Source organism: Oncorhynchus gorbuscha, linkage group LG14 (assembly GCF_021184085.1).
Source record: "Oncorhynchus gorbuscha isolate QuinsamMale2020 ecotype Even-year linkage group LG14, OgorEven_v1.0, whole genome shotgun sequence".
Lineage (NCBI taxonomy): Eukaryota > Metazoa > Chordata > Actinopteri > Salmoniformes > Salmonidae > Oncorhynchus > Oncorhynchus gorbuscha.
Window position 1 is genome coordinate 13,549,805 of NC_060186.1, and position 17,138 is coordinate 13,566,942.

At 44.1% G+C, this 17,138-nt stretch overlaps 3 protein-coding genes across 3 annotated transcripts in view; all 3 read right to left on the minus strand.

Moving 5' to 3' along the window:
• LOC123994474 (transmembrane and coiled-coil domain protein 3-like) overlaps window positions 1-3,658 on the minus strand; it is a 54,960-nt gene extending 51,302 nt beyond the window's left edge. Inside the window, exon 1 of the mRNA XM_046297102.1 lies at window positions 3,395-3,658. The gene's annotated coding sequence lies outside the window, so the exon portion shown is untranslated. The remainder of the gene's footprint in view (window positions 1-3,394) is intronic.
• A 3,896-nt stretch (window positions 3,659-7,554) lies between these two features.
• On the minus strand, window positions 7,555-9,083 carry LOC123995796 (NADH dehydrogenase [ubiquinone] 1 alpha subcomplex subunit 12-like). Its single transcript, XM_046299472.1, has 4 exons — window positions 8,809-9,083; window positions 8,424-8,506; window positions 8,107-8,194; window positions 7,555-7,856 (listed from the first exon to the last, which is right to left on the minus strand). Exons 1-4 carry the CDS (start codon window positions 8,937-8,939, stop codon window positions 7,682-7,684), a joined length of 477 nt encoding a protein of 158 aa, XP_046155428.1. The 5' UTR covers window positions 8,940-9,083; the 3' UTR covers window positions 7,555-7,681.
• A 2,645-nt stretch (window positions 9,084-11,728) lies between these two features.
• The window catches only part of LOC123995890 (FYVE, RhoGEF and PH domain-containing protein 6-like), a 38,550-nt gene continuing 33,140 nt past the window's right edge, over window positions 11,729-17,138 (minus strand). The window contains exons 10-21 of the mRNA XM_046299562.1: window positions 16,075-16,125; window positions 15,912-15,970; window positions 15,748-15,819; window positions 15,500-15,568; window positions 15,230-15,313; window positions 15,064-15,143; window positions 14,808-14,910; window positions 14,378-14,521; window positions 14,169-14,271; window positions 13,779-14,005; window positions 13,549-13,697; window positions 11,729-13,347 (exon numbers count right to left, since the gene is read on the minus strand). Coding sequence (XP_046155518.1) covers window positions 13,311-13,347; window positions 13,549-13,697; window positions 13,779-14,005; window positions 14,169-14,271; window positions 14,378-14,521; window positions 14,808-14,910; window positions 15,064-15,143; window positions 15,230-15,313; window positions 15,500-15,568; window positions 15,748-15,819; window positions 15,912-15,970; window positions 16,075-16,125 — 1,178 coding nt within the window. The 3' untranslated portion in view covers window positions 11,729-13,310. The remainder of the gene's footprint in view (window positions 13,348-13,548; window positions 13,698-13,778; window positions 14,006-14,168; window positions 14,272-14,377; window positions 14,522-14,807; window positions 14,911-15,063; window positions 15,144-15,229; window positions 15,314-15,499; window positions 15,569-15,747; window positions 15,820-15,911; window positions 15,971-16,074; window positions 16,126-17,138) is intronic.

The window sequence follows — 17,138 nt, forward strand, 5'->3', positions numbered from 1 at the left end:
CTCTCTCTCCTTCTTACCCTTCTCTTGTCCTCTCTCTCTCTCTCTCCTTACCCTTCTCTTGTCCTCTCTCTCTCCTTCTTACCCTTCTCTTGTACTCTCTCTCTCTCTCTCTCCTTCTTACCCTTCTCTTGTCCTCTCTCTCTCTCTACTTCTTACCCTTCTCTTGTCCTCTCTCTCTCTCTCCTTCTTACCCTTCTCTTGTACTCTCTCTCTCTCCTTCTTACCCTTCTCTTGTCCTCTCTCTCTCTCTACTTCTTACCCTTCTCTTGTCCTCTCTCTCTCTCTCCTTCTTACCCTTCTCTTGTCCTCTCTCTCTCTCTCCTTCTTACCCTTCTCTTGTCCTCTCTCTCTCCTTCTTACCCTTCTCTCGTCCTCTCTCTCTCTCCTTCTTACCCTTCTCTTGTCCTCTCTCTCTCCTTCTTACCCTTCTCTTGTACTCTCTCTCTCTCTCTACTTCTTACCCTTCTCTTGTCCTCTCTCTCTCTCTACTTCTTACCCTTCTCTCGTCCTCTCTCTCTCTCTCCTTCTTACCCTTCTTTTGTCCTCTCTCTCTCTCTCCTTCTTACCCTTCTCTTGTACTCTCTCTCTCTGTCCTTTTTACCCTTCTCTTGTCCTCTCTCTCTCTCTACTTCTTACCCTTCTCTTGACCTCTCTCTCTCTCTCTCTCTCTCCTTCTTACCCTTCTCTTGTACTCTCTCTCTCTCTCTCTCTCCTTCTTACCCTTCTCTTGTCCTCTCTCTCTCTCCTTCTTACCCTTCTCTTGTCCTCTCTCTCTCCTTCTTACCCTTCTCTTGTCCTCTCTCTCTCTCTCCTTCTTACCCTTCTCTTGTACTCTCTCTCTCTCTCTCCTTCTTACCCTTCTCTTGTCCTCTCTCAGCGTACAGATCAGTGATCATTGAGACACATGTCAAACCCAGGACTACCCATTGTAACAATCACCTACTTTGTCTGTGATGAGTGTGTACTGAGTTGTGTTGTGTTGTGTGTGTGTGTGTGTGTGTGTGTGTGTGTGTGTGTGTGTGTGTGTGTGTGTGTGTGTGTGTGTGTGTGTGTGTGTGTGTGTGTGTGTGTGTGTGTGTGTGTGTGTGTGTGTGTGTGTGTGTGTGTGTGTGTGTGTGTGTGTGTGTGTGTGTGTGTGTGTGTGTGTGTGTGTGTGTGTGTGTGTCTGGCAGCCCACCTGATGGCCAAATTGCTGTGAAATTGGAATCAAAGTATGTTTACTGGAGGAAAAAAATATATCGTTCCCATGGCAACACATCCTGGCGGACAGGTCAGAGAGTGTTTTTATCAACTGAGCATTAGGGGGTGTGGGGGTGATGACTGATGTGTATGACGGGGATGGGCTGAGGTAGTGCGGTGAGAGGTAATTATCACTAATGTACTGGTTTTGGAGTCTTGTGGTTGTTTTCTAATGAGGAGCACAACCAGAGAGGCTGACTGGTATTCTCCCCAGATGAACCTCACACAGCATCGGTCCAGAAGTGAGGATCAGCTGCTGGTGGGGGGGTTACAGCAGACTGGCTGGGTTGTGTAATGGAGTACCCCCCCCCCCCCCCCCCCCAGTGTGAGCCCTGGGTGGAGCGAGCACTAAATGTTTACACAACACCTTCATTCACACAAACTCACACAATCTCTCACACACACACACACACACACACACACACACACACACACACACACACACACACACACACACACACACACACACACACACACACACACACACACACACACACACACACACACACACACACACACACACACACACACACACCACTAACGAGCTAAAACAATAAGTCCATGTTGACACTACATCGGAGATGTGTCCCTGAGTTACCCACCACCTACTATGTGATAAACAACATGAAAGAGATCAGCAAAACTGACCGAGGCCTTCAAGCTCCTCGTATCTAAGGCAACGAGTTACTAAGGCGTTACCATGGCATCTAATATTTATTAAGGTAAGAGTTTAAGGACTTAGACAGGTTGGGTATGGAAAGATTTAAACATTATTCCAACACACACACACACGCACATGCATGCGCACACACACACACACACACACACACACACACACACACACACACACACACACACACACACACACACACACACACACACACACACACACACACACACACACACACACACACACACACACACACACACACACACACACACACACACGTGCACACACACACACGCATGCATGCACACAGACACTGGTTTTGGAGTCTTGTGGTTGTTTTCTAATGAGGAGCACAACCAGAGAGGTAACCAATGCACACACAGTAACCCAATGCACACACAGTAACCCAATGCACACACAGTAACCCAATGCACACACAGTAACCCAATGCAGCCCTAATGGTATAAAGGTAATGGTATATCTCCATGGTACAGGGAGACAGCATCAAGATATCCAGGGTCAGCATTATCAGAGAACTACTGACAAACCTTATGCCTACATCTCCACCATACCTCTTCTTTCTCTCCCTCTCTGTCTCTTTTTTATCATTAGTGGTCTGTGGCAAGACTGACTAGAAGAGAGACATTATCCACACACACACACACGTGCACACACACACACGCATGCATACACACACACACACACACACACACACACACACACACACACACACACACACACACACACACACACACACACACACACACACACACACACACACACACACACACACACACACACACACACACACACACACACACACACACACACACGACTCAGCACAATCACAACAACTACGACTACCATAGGCCAGTCAGGAGGCACTCACTGGTAGAGAGAGGAGAAAGAGGGGGGGGGCATTAAAGATAGGGAAGGGGTGATTAGAGAGAGAGAGAGAGAGAGAGAGAGAGAGAGAGAGAGAGAGAGAGAGAGAGAGAGAGAGAGAGAGAAAGGTATTAAAGGTAGGGAAGGGGTGATGAGAAATAGGTAGGGCAGAGAGAGAGGTTAATGATGTGGTCTGGATAACTAAAAGCAGACCAGCCATCTATGACTGACTGGTTTTAAAGACATCCCTCTGGCATTAGGCAAGCACACACACAGGGGCAGGACACAACATGTCTGACACAACATCAAACTGTCAAACACAACCTCTCCCTGCTTGGCTCTTTTTCTGTAACTCTACCATCCGTTTACCTGGTGTTGACATTTATCCAAATGTCCCCCCCCACACACACACACACACACACACAGCTCCTCACGTGGTGCTTGTCAAGGTCTGCCTATGAACTGCCGGCAGTATAAACACACAGCTGACAGCATGTGACTACTGTTCTGACTACGTTTAGACTGGAAACAGCTTGGAGACTGTAGTACCTTGAGACATACAGTCTCAGTCTCAGTCACACACGCACACACACACCCTACCTCTGTGACGTGGATGAGTGGGATGGTCGTGAAGTGCTTCTTCATCTCTCCTCGTCCTCAGGGTTAAGGGCCAGAGTGTGTAAAGTCAAAGTTCATTCCTACGAGTTCCAGAAGACGCTCAGTGATCATCAAAGAGCTGGCAGCCTTTTAGAGGAACAGCTACTGTGGGAGGAGTGTGTGAGTGTGTGTGTGTGTGTGTTTATGTGTGTGTGTGTGTGGTTTCCCTCTGGCTCTGGTGAAAGCCCTTCCTTCCTGTCAGTGGAGATAAAGATGTGTCGTCACAAGGCCCGGCTTGGACTTCCCCAACCAACACCATAAAAATACAAAGATACACTCCTACACACACACACTTCTACGCCCTTATAAGGCAGTAACCATCCCCCACCCCCCCGCCTGAGGTCTCTGATTCTTATCCACCTCCCTCCTTGGCCCGCCCGGGAACGCTTCACCACGGCGTTCATTTATTACCTCTGAGGCCAATCAGGAGTCAGCAGCCAGAACAACAGGCTGAGAGGTAGTAGGGATGTCTGACAGGTTAGGAGAGGGAGGGAATACAGGTCCTCCGTATACTGCTGTTGGGATAGAGCTGGGAAAGTTAGTGAAGTAGTCTCTCCCCCCTCCCTGTCTCAGTGGTGAATACATTCAGACAGAGCCATTAATCTGCACTGTCTGTCTGTCTGTCTGTCTGTCTGTCTGTCTGTCTGTCTGTCTGTCTGTCTGTCTGTCTGTCTGTCTGTCTGTCTGTCTGTCTGTCTGTCTGTCTGTCTGTCTGTCTGTCTGTCTGTCTGTCTGTCTGTCTGTCTGTCTGTCTGTCTGTCTGTCTGTCTGTCTGTCTGTCTGTCTGTCTGTCTGTCTGTCTCAATGCAACTGGGCTCTGCTCCCACTCCCACACATAATCAAATATACCCCCCAACTATAATTCACTAAGGCTAAGCCCATATGTCTCTGAGAACCATTCAGTGTGTCTTTTTCACTCTCTTTCTCTTTCTATCTCTCTCAGAGCCCATTAAGAGCTGAGACACACAGGGGAGGTGAACAGAACAGGGCCAGGGGTATTTTTACAGCACTATGCTCAAGAGCAAGTGTAAAGGCATGAAAACCCTACAAATAAAATATTTGGCGCATCGCCCCCTCTGACCCATTAAACATCTACAGAGTCGGGAGACTTGTCTTCCTGTCCAGGAAATACTACAGTCTCATCATATATCATCTCCAGAGGAATACAGAAATTAATATGATAGGGACAGAAGGAAGAACAGAAGAGACAAAATGAGGAGTTGGGTAGGAAGGAGAGTATACGGGTAGCAGAAAGGAAAGAGAACGTAGCAGAAATAGGAAGAGGGGGGAGGGAAAAGAAAATAGGGAGTTTGCTCAGAAGGTATATAATGGGGACAGACAGACAGGTGGTGAGATGAGGGGAGAGGGTACCAGGGGGCAGAGGGGAGAGGGATGAGGGTACCAGGAGGCAGAGGGGAGAGGGATGCACCTGCTCTAAAATGAGTCCTTAAATTCCCTCTGGTACCCAGCTGGCATCACCACCAACACAGCTGCCACCTCATTATATATACACACACACACACACACACACAGAGAGGAATAGAGAGATGGGGAGAGAGAGAGAGAAGAGAGTTGCAGAGAGAAAATGGAGAGTGAGATGAGAGATGTGTTGAATGTTCACTGACCTTATAATTAGCCACAAGGAAGTATCGCCATGGCAGTACAAGTCCTCTCACTTAAATCAGACGCCATTTTACTCCATTTACACAAATGACTCAGAGACAGTAACTGAAACACCAGCGACACAGCTCTGATATCCTACACACACTAAACCTAACCAACTAAACATGGCAGACTTGTGTTCCTTTACAGCAGGTTCCGATAAACCCTAAGCCCTTTATACTAATCCCTTAGACCTTAAGCACCAGGAGCTTCAACCCACTGAGAGACAGTGAAGTTGGAAACACATTTAAATGCTCCAGTTAGTTCAAGCACCTTCCAGTCAAGGCGATAAAGCTCAGCCGCAAGGCGCCAAAAGATTACTCAGGATCTTTATGAGATTGTCCCCGGTCCCCGTCCTGGTGCCTATGTGACTGGCTTCCAAATGAAAGCCGGTCGCATTCTAGTCAGAGGTTGCTGGATATATTGTAACACCTGGAACTGCTGACTTGTGGCGATGTTATTCCACATCAACAAAGAGCTTCTCAATTTACATGCTCAAAAGCAAAGTGCTCATGAATTGTGTTTGATTTAATTATGATATAGCTGAGGTGTGAGTTGAATGCCGACTTTATCAGGGGACACAGTGACCCCAGGTGGATGGATCAGTCATTACAGGTCTTCCTGACAGACAGAAAGTGGAAAGGAGAAAATGATGTGGCCCCTTTCCAATAAATCTTTAAAGGCCCAGTGCAGTCAAAAACGTGACTTTTCTGTGTTTTATATATATTCCCACACCATGAGGTTGGAATAATACTGTGAAATTGTGAAAATTATGATAATTTTAGCTATTTGAAAAAGGCCACCTTAAATTTCAGCCTGCTTTGGTCTGCCTGGTGACATCTCCAGTTGGTAAATTAGTTAATAGACCAATAAGAACGATAGGTCCAAACCTCTCTGCCAATAACAGCTAGTTTAAATTGTTCTCCTCCCAACTCAAACCACTCCTAGAATGTCCAAGCAAAATTCTAATTTGAGAAATTGTTCTTTGCTAAGAAGCTATTTTTCATGTTTCTGGTCACTGGTTCAGGAATGGCTGAAATTAATTTATCTGAAATTTACCCTCCAAATAGCAGTGTTGGGAGATTTAGAAAACCACCGTCCAATCAATTAACAATATAATAATACTTTTAGTAAAAATATTTATCTTACAATCTGTATATACTATGCGATTAGACAGGTTCAGAATGTAAGTGAAACATCACATCGCAGTTGAAAATCTCATGGCACATGGAAATCATAAGAGGGCGGTTTATGGAGATAGGTGAAGAGGGGGGGGGGGACAGTATACAACATGTTTTTTTAAATCTAAGAAAATCAGCTAAGAAAATCAGCTATTTTGGTTTCTTTTTGAACATTTTAATTGAAAATAATCACAGTATGGTACTTAATTGTTACCCAGAAATGATGTTATATTGAGATTTAAAAATAAGGCTGCATTGGACCTTAAACATGCATCCTTCCTTCCTCTCTCCCTTGAAGTAACTACTATTGTAACACATTTGGGATGGTGGATATTTATGAGGGTATGAGGGATATTTATGACGCCTGTCCAGCCATGTCATTTCAGTGAGGGGCATTTAAAATGGATTCAAACAGCCATATAAAGGGATAGAGAGACTGACCTCATCATCCGCCTCCTCACTGACCCCACGGCCAAATAGCGTTGACAGCGTAAACCTTCTCATCTAACAGCCAAGACCACTGGAAGCAAAAGCAGGGTTAGAACACCGGTAAACCCTGAGCAACCAAGCTGCTTCTGAAAATATGAATGTCCTTACTATGGTAGACTACAGTAGAATAGCTATTATGATGCCTACAAGTAGATAAACTCTGCCATTTTTCCAGTGCAGAAAAATATCTACTTCCAACGCCATATGAAAAGATTCACTAGGGACTAATACAGTATACAGTATTTATTTTCTGCACCACCAAAGATAGTCAAACTATGGTCTTAACTAGACATTGACATCAGAAAATTGTCTGCCAACTCACAGATTGGTACTGGAGTCAACTCACCTCTCATCGCACAGCAGTCCACGAAAGGACAGAGGGACTGGAGCTGGGAGTGTGAGTGTCTGTCTGCCTGTGTGAATGTGACAACACCCTGCCCACAATATCACCCTGATATATGATGGTCATCTGATCAGACATGCTCCTATTACCCCCATGTGAAATACTGCAGCCTTTTCTCAGCTCAGCAATATCCTGCTGTCTGCAACACACACACAAATCAGACCATCTAACACCCTCAGAGAAACATTACCTCATAATCTGCCCCTCAACAATGGGCCAGTCTCAGTCAGTCTTAAAAAACATCTCAAACAAACTCATGTTGCAAAATGTTTTTACGTCATACTCATGGAGAGCTGGTCATTAGTCAGCCAACTAGTCACTAGTGACATAACAGCCCACAGTTTCACACATAAGGACTGAGTCATCACCAGTGTCCATATAGATTCGATTTTATTTAGAAGCAAAGATGTGGTGGTGAACGCACACAGGAAATAACACTCATCATTTACAGAACAAGGTCACGGGTCAGAGGTCGAAGGTCAGGTCTAAGCAGGGTCACTGAGCCTTTGGGGGCACCCACTCGTGGATCTTCTTGCGGGTGGTGGAGTAGGGCACGTACGCCTGGGCCGAACCACTCACGTTGAACTGGTGGACCTCCGCCAGGAACTTCTTGGGCGTAGGAGGGTGTGTGGTGGGGGGGTTGTCTGTCATACAGTGGAGCCAGCGATGCCTGAGGGGATTTAAGATTGGGAGTTAGCATCAGGTACTCATTTCATCAATAGAAGGTTCTTAGACGGTAAAAACACAATTAAGACACCAGTACATCAACACAATGAGTACCACCCAGATCTATGACAATTCCATACTCAAAACTTTGTCAGCAATTTTACTATGAAGGCCAGTATTTCCAACATGGCAATGGCCCAGTCACCGAGATCGAGGCAACTCCACCTGTGTCAAACCAAGTGAGATGCATTTACCATTCAGCGGGCACCATGCTGCCATCCACCTCCCACATGGTGTTCTTTCCATTCATCTCCGTGGTGTAGATCACCCAGCGGTGACGACCTGACAAGGAGAGGTGTTAAGTGAGAGGAGTACACTACAGGTCTTTGAACAGCCCTCTCTACCACACTTCTACTACTTGATTTCCCCACACTCTGGCCAATCAACTCCATATGGAAAATATTATATGTGCCGACAACATTCAGAGATAATATGATGATTGTCACTGCAGTACATAGCCGAAGGCCATCACTGGTAATGTGAGCTGAGGTTTCGGACTGTTCGATCTTACCAAAAAAGTAGCGTGTGTCCTCAAAGTACTTGTTTCCATACTTGTCCACGCCAATCAGGGCTCCCGTTTTCACATCATTTGCCCTGTAACAAAATAAGTCACTCCAATTTAGATAAATTGCTGGCTAGTCCATTAGCACTATGTCTAATTTGTCAGACCGGATACAGGTCAGAGATCACACAATCAAGTAGTCTTAAAACAGATTTTAAAAAAGAGCAGTGAATCCGTTTGTTTACCAATGTAGCCAGCTACAGTAGTTAACGATAGGAAGTTAGCTATCCGGTTGCCTGCCGACCGGGGACACTTATTTATCTCGAGTAAATGCATTGAAAGTGACAACCACCTCTATCGATTACAAAGTATATTATATCGCTCTTCAACTGACCTGAATAACTGAACAAATAAGCCTTTCACACCACCGTGACCTCCTAACTGTCCCAAAGCCCTTCGAACGACATGTATATACTCCGCCATTTTTAGACGGGACTGATTTGGGTAACGGACACTCTTGTACATTCCGTATGAAACGCTTCCCGGTCCACAATAGTTCCGTCCATTGTTTCAAGTCTAACTGTAGTTAGTCTACGAACAGCATTTCAAGCCGTTTCAAGCACTGTTTCTCTTCTGTTCTGTGATGACAGTAAACGAGTAAAGTAAACCGTAGTAAGAAAATGCTACCACCTAACTGTCCATTTTGAAGGATAGGTAACCTATTGTAAAAAAAAATTACAATAATGTAACCATGCTAACAGTCTTGTCTCAAGTGTATCTTAACGTTACTTGGGAGCAAAATGTGATGACTAATATAGAAGTATCATTTAGAAGCTAAATGTAATGACATAATAATTAGTTATAATAAAATACATTTCAAAAATACTTTCATACAGTGTCTTCAGAAACGATTCACAACCCTCGACTTTTTCCACATTTTGTTGTTTTTCAGATGTTGTGTCACTGGCCTACACGCAATACACCACAATGTCAATGTGGAGTTCTGTTTTTAGACATTTTTACAAATTGAAACGTCTTGAGTCAATAAGTCTTCAACCCCTTTGTTATGCCAAGCCTGAGTTCAGGAGTAAAATTGTGCTTAACAAGTCACATAATAAGTTGCATGGACTCAATCTGTGTGCAATAATAGTGTTTAACATGATTTTTGAATGACTACCTCATCTCTGTACCCCACACATACAAGTGTCTGTAAGGTCCCTCAGTCTAGCAGTGCATTTCAAATACAAATTTAACCACACAGGCTAATGAGGTTTTCCAATGCCTCGCAAAGAAGGGCACCTATTGGTAGATGGGTAAAAAAAACAGACATTGAATATCCATTTGAACATTACACCTTGGATGGTTTATCAATTCACCCAGTCACTAAAAAGATACAGGTGTCCTTACTAACTCAGTCGCCGGAGAGGAAGGATACTGCTCAGGGATTTCATCATAAGGCCAATGGATGTGATAGGAGAAAACTGAGGAAGGATCAACAACATCGTAGTTACTCCACAATACTAATCTAAATGGAAAAAGTGAAAAGCAGGAAGCCTGTACAGAATAAAAATATTACAAAACCTGTTTGCAATAAGTCACTAAAGTAAAACTGCAGAAAATGTGGCAAATAAATTAACTTTATGTCCTGAATACGAAGTGTTATGCTTGGGGAAAATCCAACACAACACATCACTGAGTACCACTCTTCATATTTTAAAGCATGATGGTGGCTAGAGCATGTTATGAGTATACTTGTAATCGGCAAGGACTAGGGAGTTTTTTTTAGGATAAAAATAAATAGAATAGAGCTAAGCACATGCAAAATCCTAGAGGAAAACCTGGTTCAGTCTGTTTTCCAACAGAAACTGAGAAACAAATTCACCTTTCAGCAGGACAATAACCTAAAAGTTGCTTATGGAATGTTCCTGAGTGGCCTAGTTACAGTTTTGACTTAAACCAGCATGAACATCTATGCCAAAACTTGAAAATGGCTGTCTTGTGATTACCAACTTGACAGAGCTTGAAGAATTTTAAAAAGAATAATGTGCAAATAATGTACAATCTAGGTGTGCAAAGCTCTTAAGAGACTTACCCAGAAAGATTCACAGCTGTAATTTCTGCCAAAGGTGATTCTAATATGTATTGACTCAGGGGTGTGAATACACATGTAAATGAGATATTTCTGTATTTAATTTTCAATACCCCCCCCCCAGAAAAAATGGATTTAATCTATTTTGAATTCAGGCTGCAACACAACAAAATGTGGAATAAGTCAGGCGTATGAATACTCTCTGGAGGCACTGTACATATGCAGAGCAATCTTATTCAAAGGAAGAAAAGTGCAGAGTAAACCCAGAGTGAGCGTTGGAGTAAATATGAGTCATATTTTGAAATACTCTTATCTTCCTCAACACAGTGCTTTGATCACTGAGCTCAAAGCAGAAATAAGACAGCCGAGGAAGACTTCTTTATCAGTGTCAAACTTAAACACATGCAAAGATCCACACCCACAAAGACATGCCTGCACCCACACATCAATCAGTACTATGCAATAAAATAACTCAGTGACAGTAATCTAAGGAGGAAAGATGTATTAACTCCCTCATCCCTTGATGTCTCAAAGCATGAAATTGAGTCATGATGCAAAGTCACTTTGAGGTTTCATTAAAAAGTGGTGCCTGACAGTTCTGCAGAAATATTATTTACAGACAAGACACGATTGCTGTGTATAAGGATGGAGGGACATTTAGTCTCTATAAAATATTATCTGTTTTGAATTATCCCTAATGTTTCTGTGTTATAAACTTAATTTCCCATAAGGCCACCTGCCATAATGGTGTAGTAGTGCAACCTGATTAGTACATTTGAAGTACTAAATGTGTCACGTTCTGACCTTTATTTCCTGTGTTTTGTATTTAGTTAGTATGGTCAGGGCGTGAGGTCTATGTTTGTTTTTCTATGATTTAGGTATTTCTATGTTTCGGCCTAGTATGGTTCTCAATCAGAGGCAGGTGTCATTAGTTGTCTCTGATTGAGAATCATACTTAGGTAGCCTGGGTTTCACTGTGTGTTTGTGGGTGATTGTTCCTGTCTCTGTCTTTGCACCAGATAGGACTGTTTTGAGTTTTCACATTTCTTGGTTTTTTTTGTAGTCAGTTGTTCATGTGTACCTTAACGTATTAAAAATAACCATGGACACTTACCACGCTGCGTATTGGTCCTCTGATCCGTTTCGCCTCTCCTCTTCGGAAGAGGAGGAAATTCATTACAAAATGTAAACTCAAAAACTATATATTTAAATACATAATGGATATTTACACTGTTTAATGTCGGATGGGCCGGCCAAAGTAGTCACTGTGATAATAGAATATTCTAATTCAAATGAATAATTAATTAAACAATGCACCCGATAATTAAATACAGTTTTCTGTATCTATATCATTACAAGATAATTGCGCATATTTAAGGCACTGTCTGGATGTTGCTTTATTGCTAGTGAGCAATTCCTAAGGGATACATTTCATGTCTACCTCAAAAGACAAACATTATTTTGTAATCTGTTCACTTTAAATGATTCAATAAAAAAATGATACAAATGAGGCCTGGATTAAAAGATTCCTCCTAATGAATCCAACAAGTCTGTTGTGGCAGGTTAAAACAAACTAGTGAGGCATTGTTACAACACGTGCTTTTACAACCATCATGGCATACAATACAAAAGATAGCTACTACTTATTACAAAAGTGACAAAGATAGTATCCGTTATCAAATAAATCATATTTCTAAAATCACATAATTATGGACATTGAGAAATGTACAGTTCTATATAAATATTAGCTCTCGACTTTTACACACAAAAAAAGTACATTTTACTCTCCCAATTCTACATATTACCCAACCACCGCTTCTGAGTTTAACAAATACGCTTTAAAAATGCATTTGTTCTATAGGTTGTGTAGTAAAATATTGACACTTATGCCATTTCCAGTTTTATCCAGTATACTGCCTTATACATGTGGTAGATGTACTGAGTTAAGCCTAACAGAGAATAACAATATAAACCGACCCCTGTAATTTTGCTATATTTCTAAGGAGCAAAATGCTCATCTCCTGTGTCTCTGTGGCACCCTGTTTTTCACAGTTGAATCCAACCACCTGCAGTGCACCAGAGAAGCTTCCCTACTCAGAGAGAACGCACTGCGTCTCACCCTTCTTTGTAACTGGTATCCATCCCATCATGCAAGGTTCATACTCTAATCGCCATTCCAATTTCCATAATTCATCAATATTTGAGTTGATACTTTGCTTACAATATGTTACATTTCCCAAAGAAAATAACAAATTCCTTTAACTTAACTTGATGTAAATCAATAGCAATTTACATCAAATCATTTTCAATGACTTTCAAGGCTTTTTGTGGACTGTGTGAACCCCTGTATAACCCCTCCACAGACAACAATTCTGGTAACACTTCCACACGCACATGCTTCAGGACATGACCTTTGACCCACAGCTGTGACACATAACGATTCCATCTAAGATCCAGAACAGATAGATATGCAGCCTATGAGGCTCAACACACGCATAACCTCAGAGCTCCACTGGAAGCATGGTGGTTTGACCAAGAGCACATTTTCAACAGATCCCAACATTTACAATGAATGTAATATAGAGCTGACACAAAGTCCATATTTCCACCAGAAAGACAATGATGTCTGCTCTTCACACCACTGGGACTCTGGGGTCTCCTGGTGAGCAGCCAGACCGGTTCATCAGGGCTCGGGGTGTGGGGAGTGCTTCCTGAGCTGCTGATCCCTGACGTGTCTAGAGGACAAGGATCAAAAGGTGTCCTTCAACTGGCTCCAGGGGAAGGACATGAGCTGACTGGTTTAGGTGTTAAAGAATCATGGCCTCCTGAAAAGCCTCTATCCACCTGAGAGAAAATTGAGAAACACAACAAACTTTATAGTGGTTACTGAAGGGAGCTACAGGCACCTGGGAAAAAACAAACTCATGAATAAACATTATATTGATAAAATAACTATATGAACGCTTTCACCCTCCCACGCTCCGGAGTTATCTGTTACAGCGTGGTCCCCTCCTGATTGATGAATACTCTAATACCCCCCATTACCTCTGTGCAGTGGGGATGTCGTCAGCCTTGAAGATATAGAACAGGGTGTTTTTGTGGTACAGTTTAAACTGCAGCTTCTGGAAAGGGCCACACTTCTCCTCCCGCAGGAAGAAGCCTAGCAGAGGCTGGCTCTCTAGAGCAGCTACGTCCTGGAGAGAGGGAGAGAGGTACACATGTCACACACACAATGCACAAATATGTGTTTGTGACTAGAGTGGCGGTGGTGTTACCTCGCTGGCGGCGTAGGTGTACAGGACTTTGTTCTTGATGACGAACCATAGCCTCTTCCATTGCTTCTTGTTGCCCTTTGACCTCTGTAGGTAGCCACTCATGGAGGAGTTCTCTGTGTTTGCAGACACCTCTTTGAGAGCAGCTGGGATCTTCTTCTGTTTCCTGGAGAAAGAGAATCCCCCAGATCTGCCAGTAGGAGACAGTGCCCCAGAAGCAACACGGTCACCTAGGTAACACACGAACACAAAGCACCCTCTGACATACATACTGAATTCACAATAACAAACAACACAGGGTTTAAATCATGACTTCAATTCATTCCATTTTTAACATTTGAAATAGTCAGAACACTTTAATATTTCATATGTATTCATGTAAAAGACGCATACTGTTCTCCTGTAGCTTGACGAAGCAGTGGTCACACACACGAGCCGGCTGGTTCTTCAAGTACTCTAGATAGAACTTACTGGACGAGCACGTCTGACACACCACCTGCAATACAGACAGTGAGTGAGAAAACCACTACACACACGCGCACACACATATATGGAGTATAGTAGTGAACCATTGTAAACTAGGGCCCTTGTCCTTTCCTTACCTTCCCGCAGGCTCGGCAGTGGTGGCGTCTCCAGGTGAGGGTGAACTCACAGGTACAGACCATACACATGGTGGCCCTCAGGTCTGGGATCCAGATAGGGGCCTTAGAACCCAGTGGGGCCCCACTGTCACACACGCCATCAGCCTACACAGAGAGAGACAGTTATAGCCATAACAAGTGGATTGTAGCAAAATTATACTGGCTATGGTAACAGTGGAATCGGAGTGTTCCCATATTCAGTCAGTCGAATGAGCTGGAACTATACATGCTACAAGCACGTGCATGCTCACACACACACACACACACACACACACACACACACACACACACACACACACACACACACACACACACACACACACACACACACACACACACACACACACACACACACACACACACACACACACACACACACACACTGCCTCACCTCCTCCTGACTCCGGCTGGAGATGAAGGTGATCTTCTTCCTGGTGTGGTCGTCTATCGCCGTGGCGATCGCCGCCAGCCACTCATCTCTCTCTGTGGCCGAGCTGCCAGGCAGAAACAACAACAGAAACGTCTGTAACCAATCAAAAGCCATTGGAACTGTACCCACAACCAATTAGAAGGGTAACTCATCAGAATGTCCATAATGTTAGGCGCCACCTTCAGGTGTTCAGGTGTGTCAGTGAGCAGGTTCTCACCTGGCAGACAGGATGAAGGAACGCTCCACACTCTCAATGTTCAGTTCATTCTGATACGCCTCCTGACTGGGCTTACTCACCTGAACACAATAAACACATGTTTTCGGTGAGGCTTTAGAAGATTTTTGTCAAGGGTAAATGTGTGTTCAGCCCTGCCTGTACTCACCTTCATGCCCGCCAGAGAGAGCATGCTGTTGAGTTTATACTGACCAGACTGAACTGGAGTGGTGTACAGAAGAGTGTCATTGAACTGGAGAGAGAGACAGATACACATGCCACATCAACATACAGATACTTGGGGGGTAATGTTCTGGTCTACAGACAGTGTTGGAAGTGAACTAAGCCAGACTCTAAATAAACTGCAGAACTGTAACAGTAACGGGTCAGGTATCACAATGAGACCTCCACTACCCCGGAGGCATCAGTCAGTACTCACCAGGAAGAACATCCGTGGCTGCATGACCTTCCTGGACAGCTTCATCAGAGTGCCCTCCTTAAGAAACACCTGGGGACAAGAAGTGATCCCAACAGATGAGATCACAGGTGTGTGTGTGTGTGTGTGTGTGTGTGTGTGTGTGTGTGTGTGTGTGTGTGTGTGTGTGTGTGTGTGTGTGTGTGTGTGTGTGTGTGTGTGTGTGTGTGTGTGTGTGCGTGCGTGCGCGTGTCATAGTGCTGGACACTCACCCTGCCCGGCTGAACAATCTCATGCTGTCCGTTCAGACTGTACTGAATGTGCATCAGCTTCTGAAAGTTATCCTGAAAGATAGAGACAGACGGGGGTCAGAGGAAATGCAATGGGATGCCTTTGGCCGAATTCTCATGAGGATGGACATGGTGTGACGTCTCACCCCTTGTTTCATGATGTCATTGGCATGGTTGGCCACCTCCTTCACTATGCCCAGAGCAGCTGTAAGGTCAACATGATTAACATGCCGTGAGAATGTCTGTGAGAGAGAATGGCATCACACCGGACATTGTCACACACAGCCTGATCAACATTGTTCCACTCACCCTGCGTGTCTTTGTAGTCAGACGAGTCCTCAGGAAGGTTCTTCAGATAATCTGTAGAAGAGCAGGGAGTTACATCAGTCCCAGATCACACTAAATCATGCTATATACAGTATGTTTTACATAATCCGTTTATACATGTGGAGAACTGTGTCTGCTGTTACACTCTGTGTCCACTAGGTGGCAGAGTGCTGCCAATGCACTAAATAGTGCAAGTAGTGCACTGTGTCCATTAGGTGGCAGAGTGCTGCCGATGCACTAAATAGTGCAAGTAGTGCACTGTGTCCATTAGGTGGCAGAGTGCTGCCGATGCACTAAATAGTGCAAGTAGTCCACTGTGTCCACTAGGTGGCAGAGTGCTGCCGATGCACTAAATAGTGCAAGTAGTGCACTGTGTCCATTAGGTGGCAGAGTGCTGCCGATGCACTAAATAGTGCAAGTAGTCCACTGTGTCCACTAGGTGGCAGAGTGCTGCCGATGCACTAAATAGTGCAAGTAGTGCACTGTGTCCATTAGGTGGCAGAGTGCTGCCGATGCACTAAATAGTGCAAGTAGTCCACTGTGTCCACTAGGTGGCAGAGTGCTGCCGATGCACTAAATAGTGCAAGTAGTGCACTGTGTCCATTAGGTGGCAGAGTGCTGCCGATGCACTAAATAGTGCAAGTAGTCCACTGTGTCCACTAGGTGGCAGAGTGCTGCCGATGCACTAAATAGTGCAAGTAGTGCACTGTGTCCATTAGGTGGCAGAGTGCTGCCGATGCACTAAATAGTGCGGGCTCCATGGGATGCAACAGCATCATAGCCGCGGGAAGCGAGGGTGCTGCAACACCCCCTGAAAATAAAATACAAATAAATACAAAAGTAGTGCACTGGGCCTCAACTAGTATTTAGCGGACACATATAGACCTCTGTAGCACGTGCAAAAAAAACTCTGCTTTGGGAAAAACTTGTATAATTTGATTTGATTAAGAACAGTATATTGCACGATTCAATAGTTGGAATTGCAAGAGTTGTTGCCCTGTCCCTTTCTCTGCTATAGTCATTCTAAGGGAATCCAGAAAGAACAA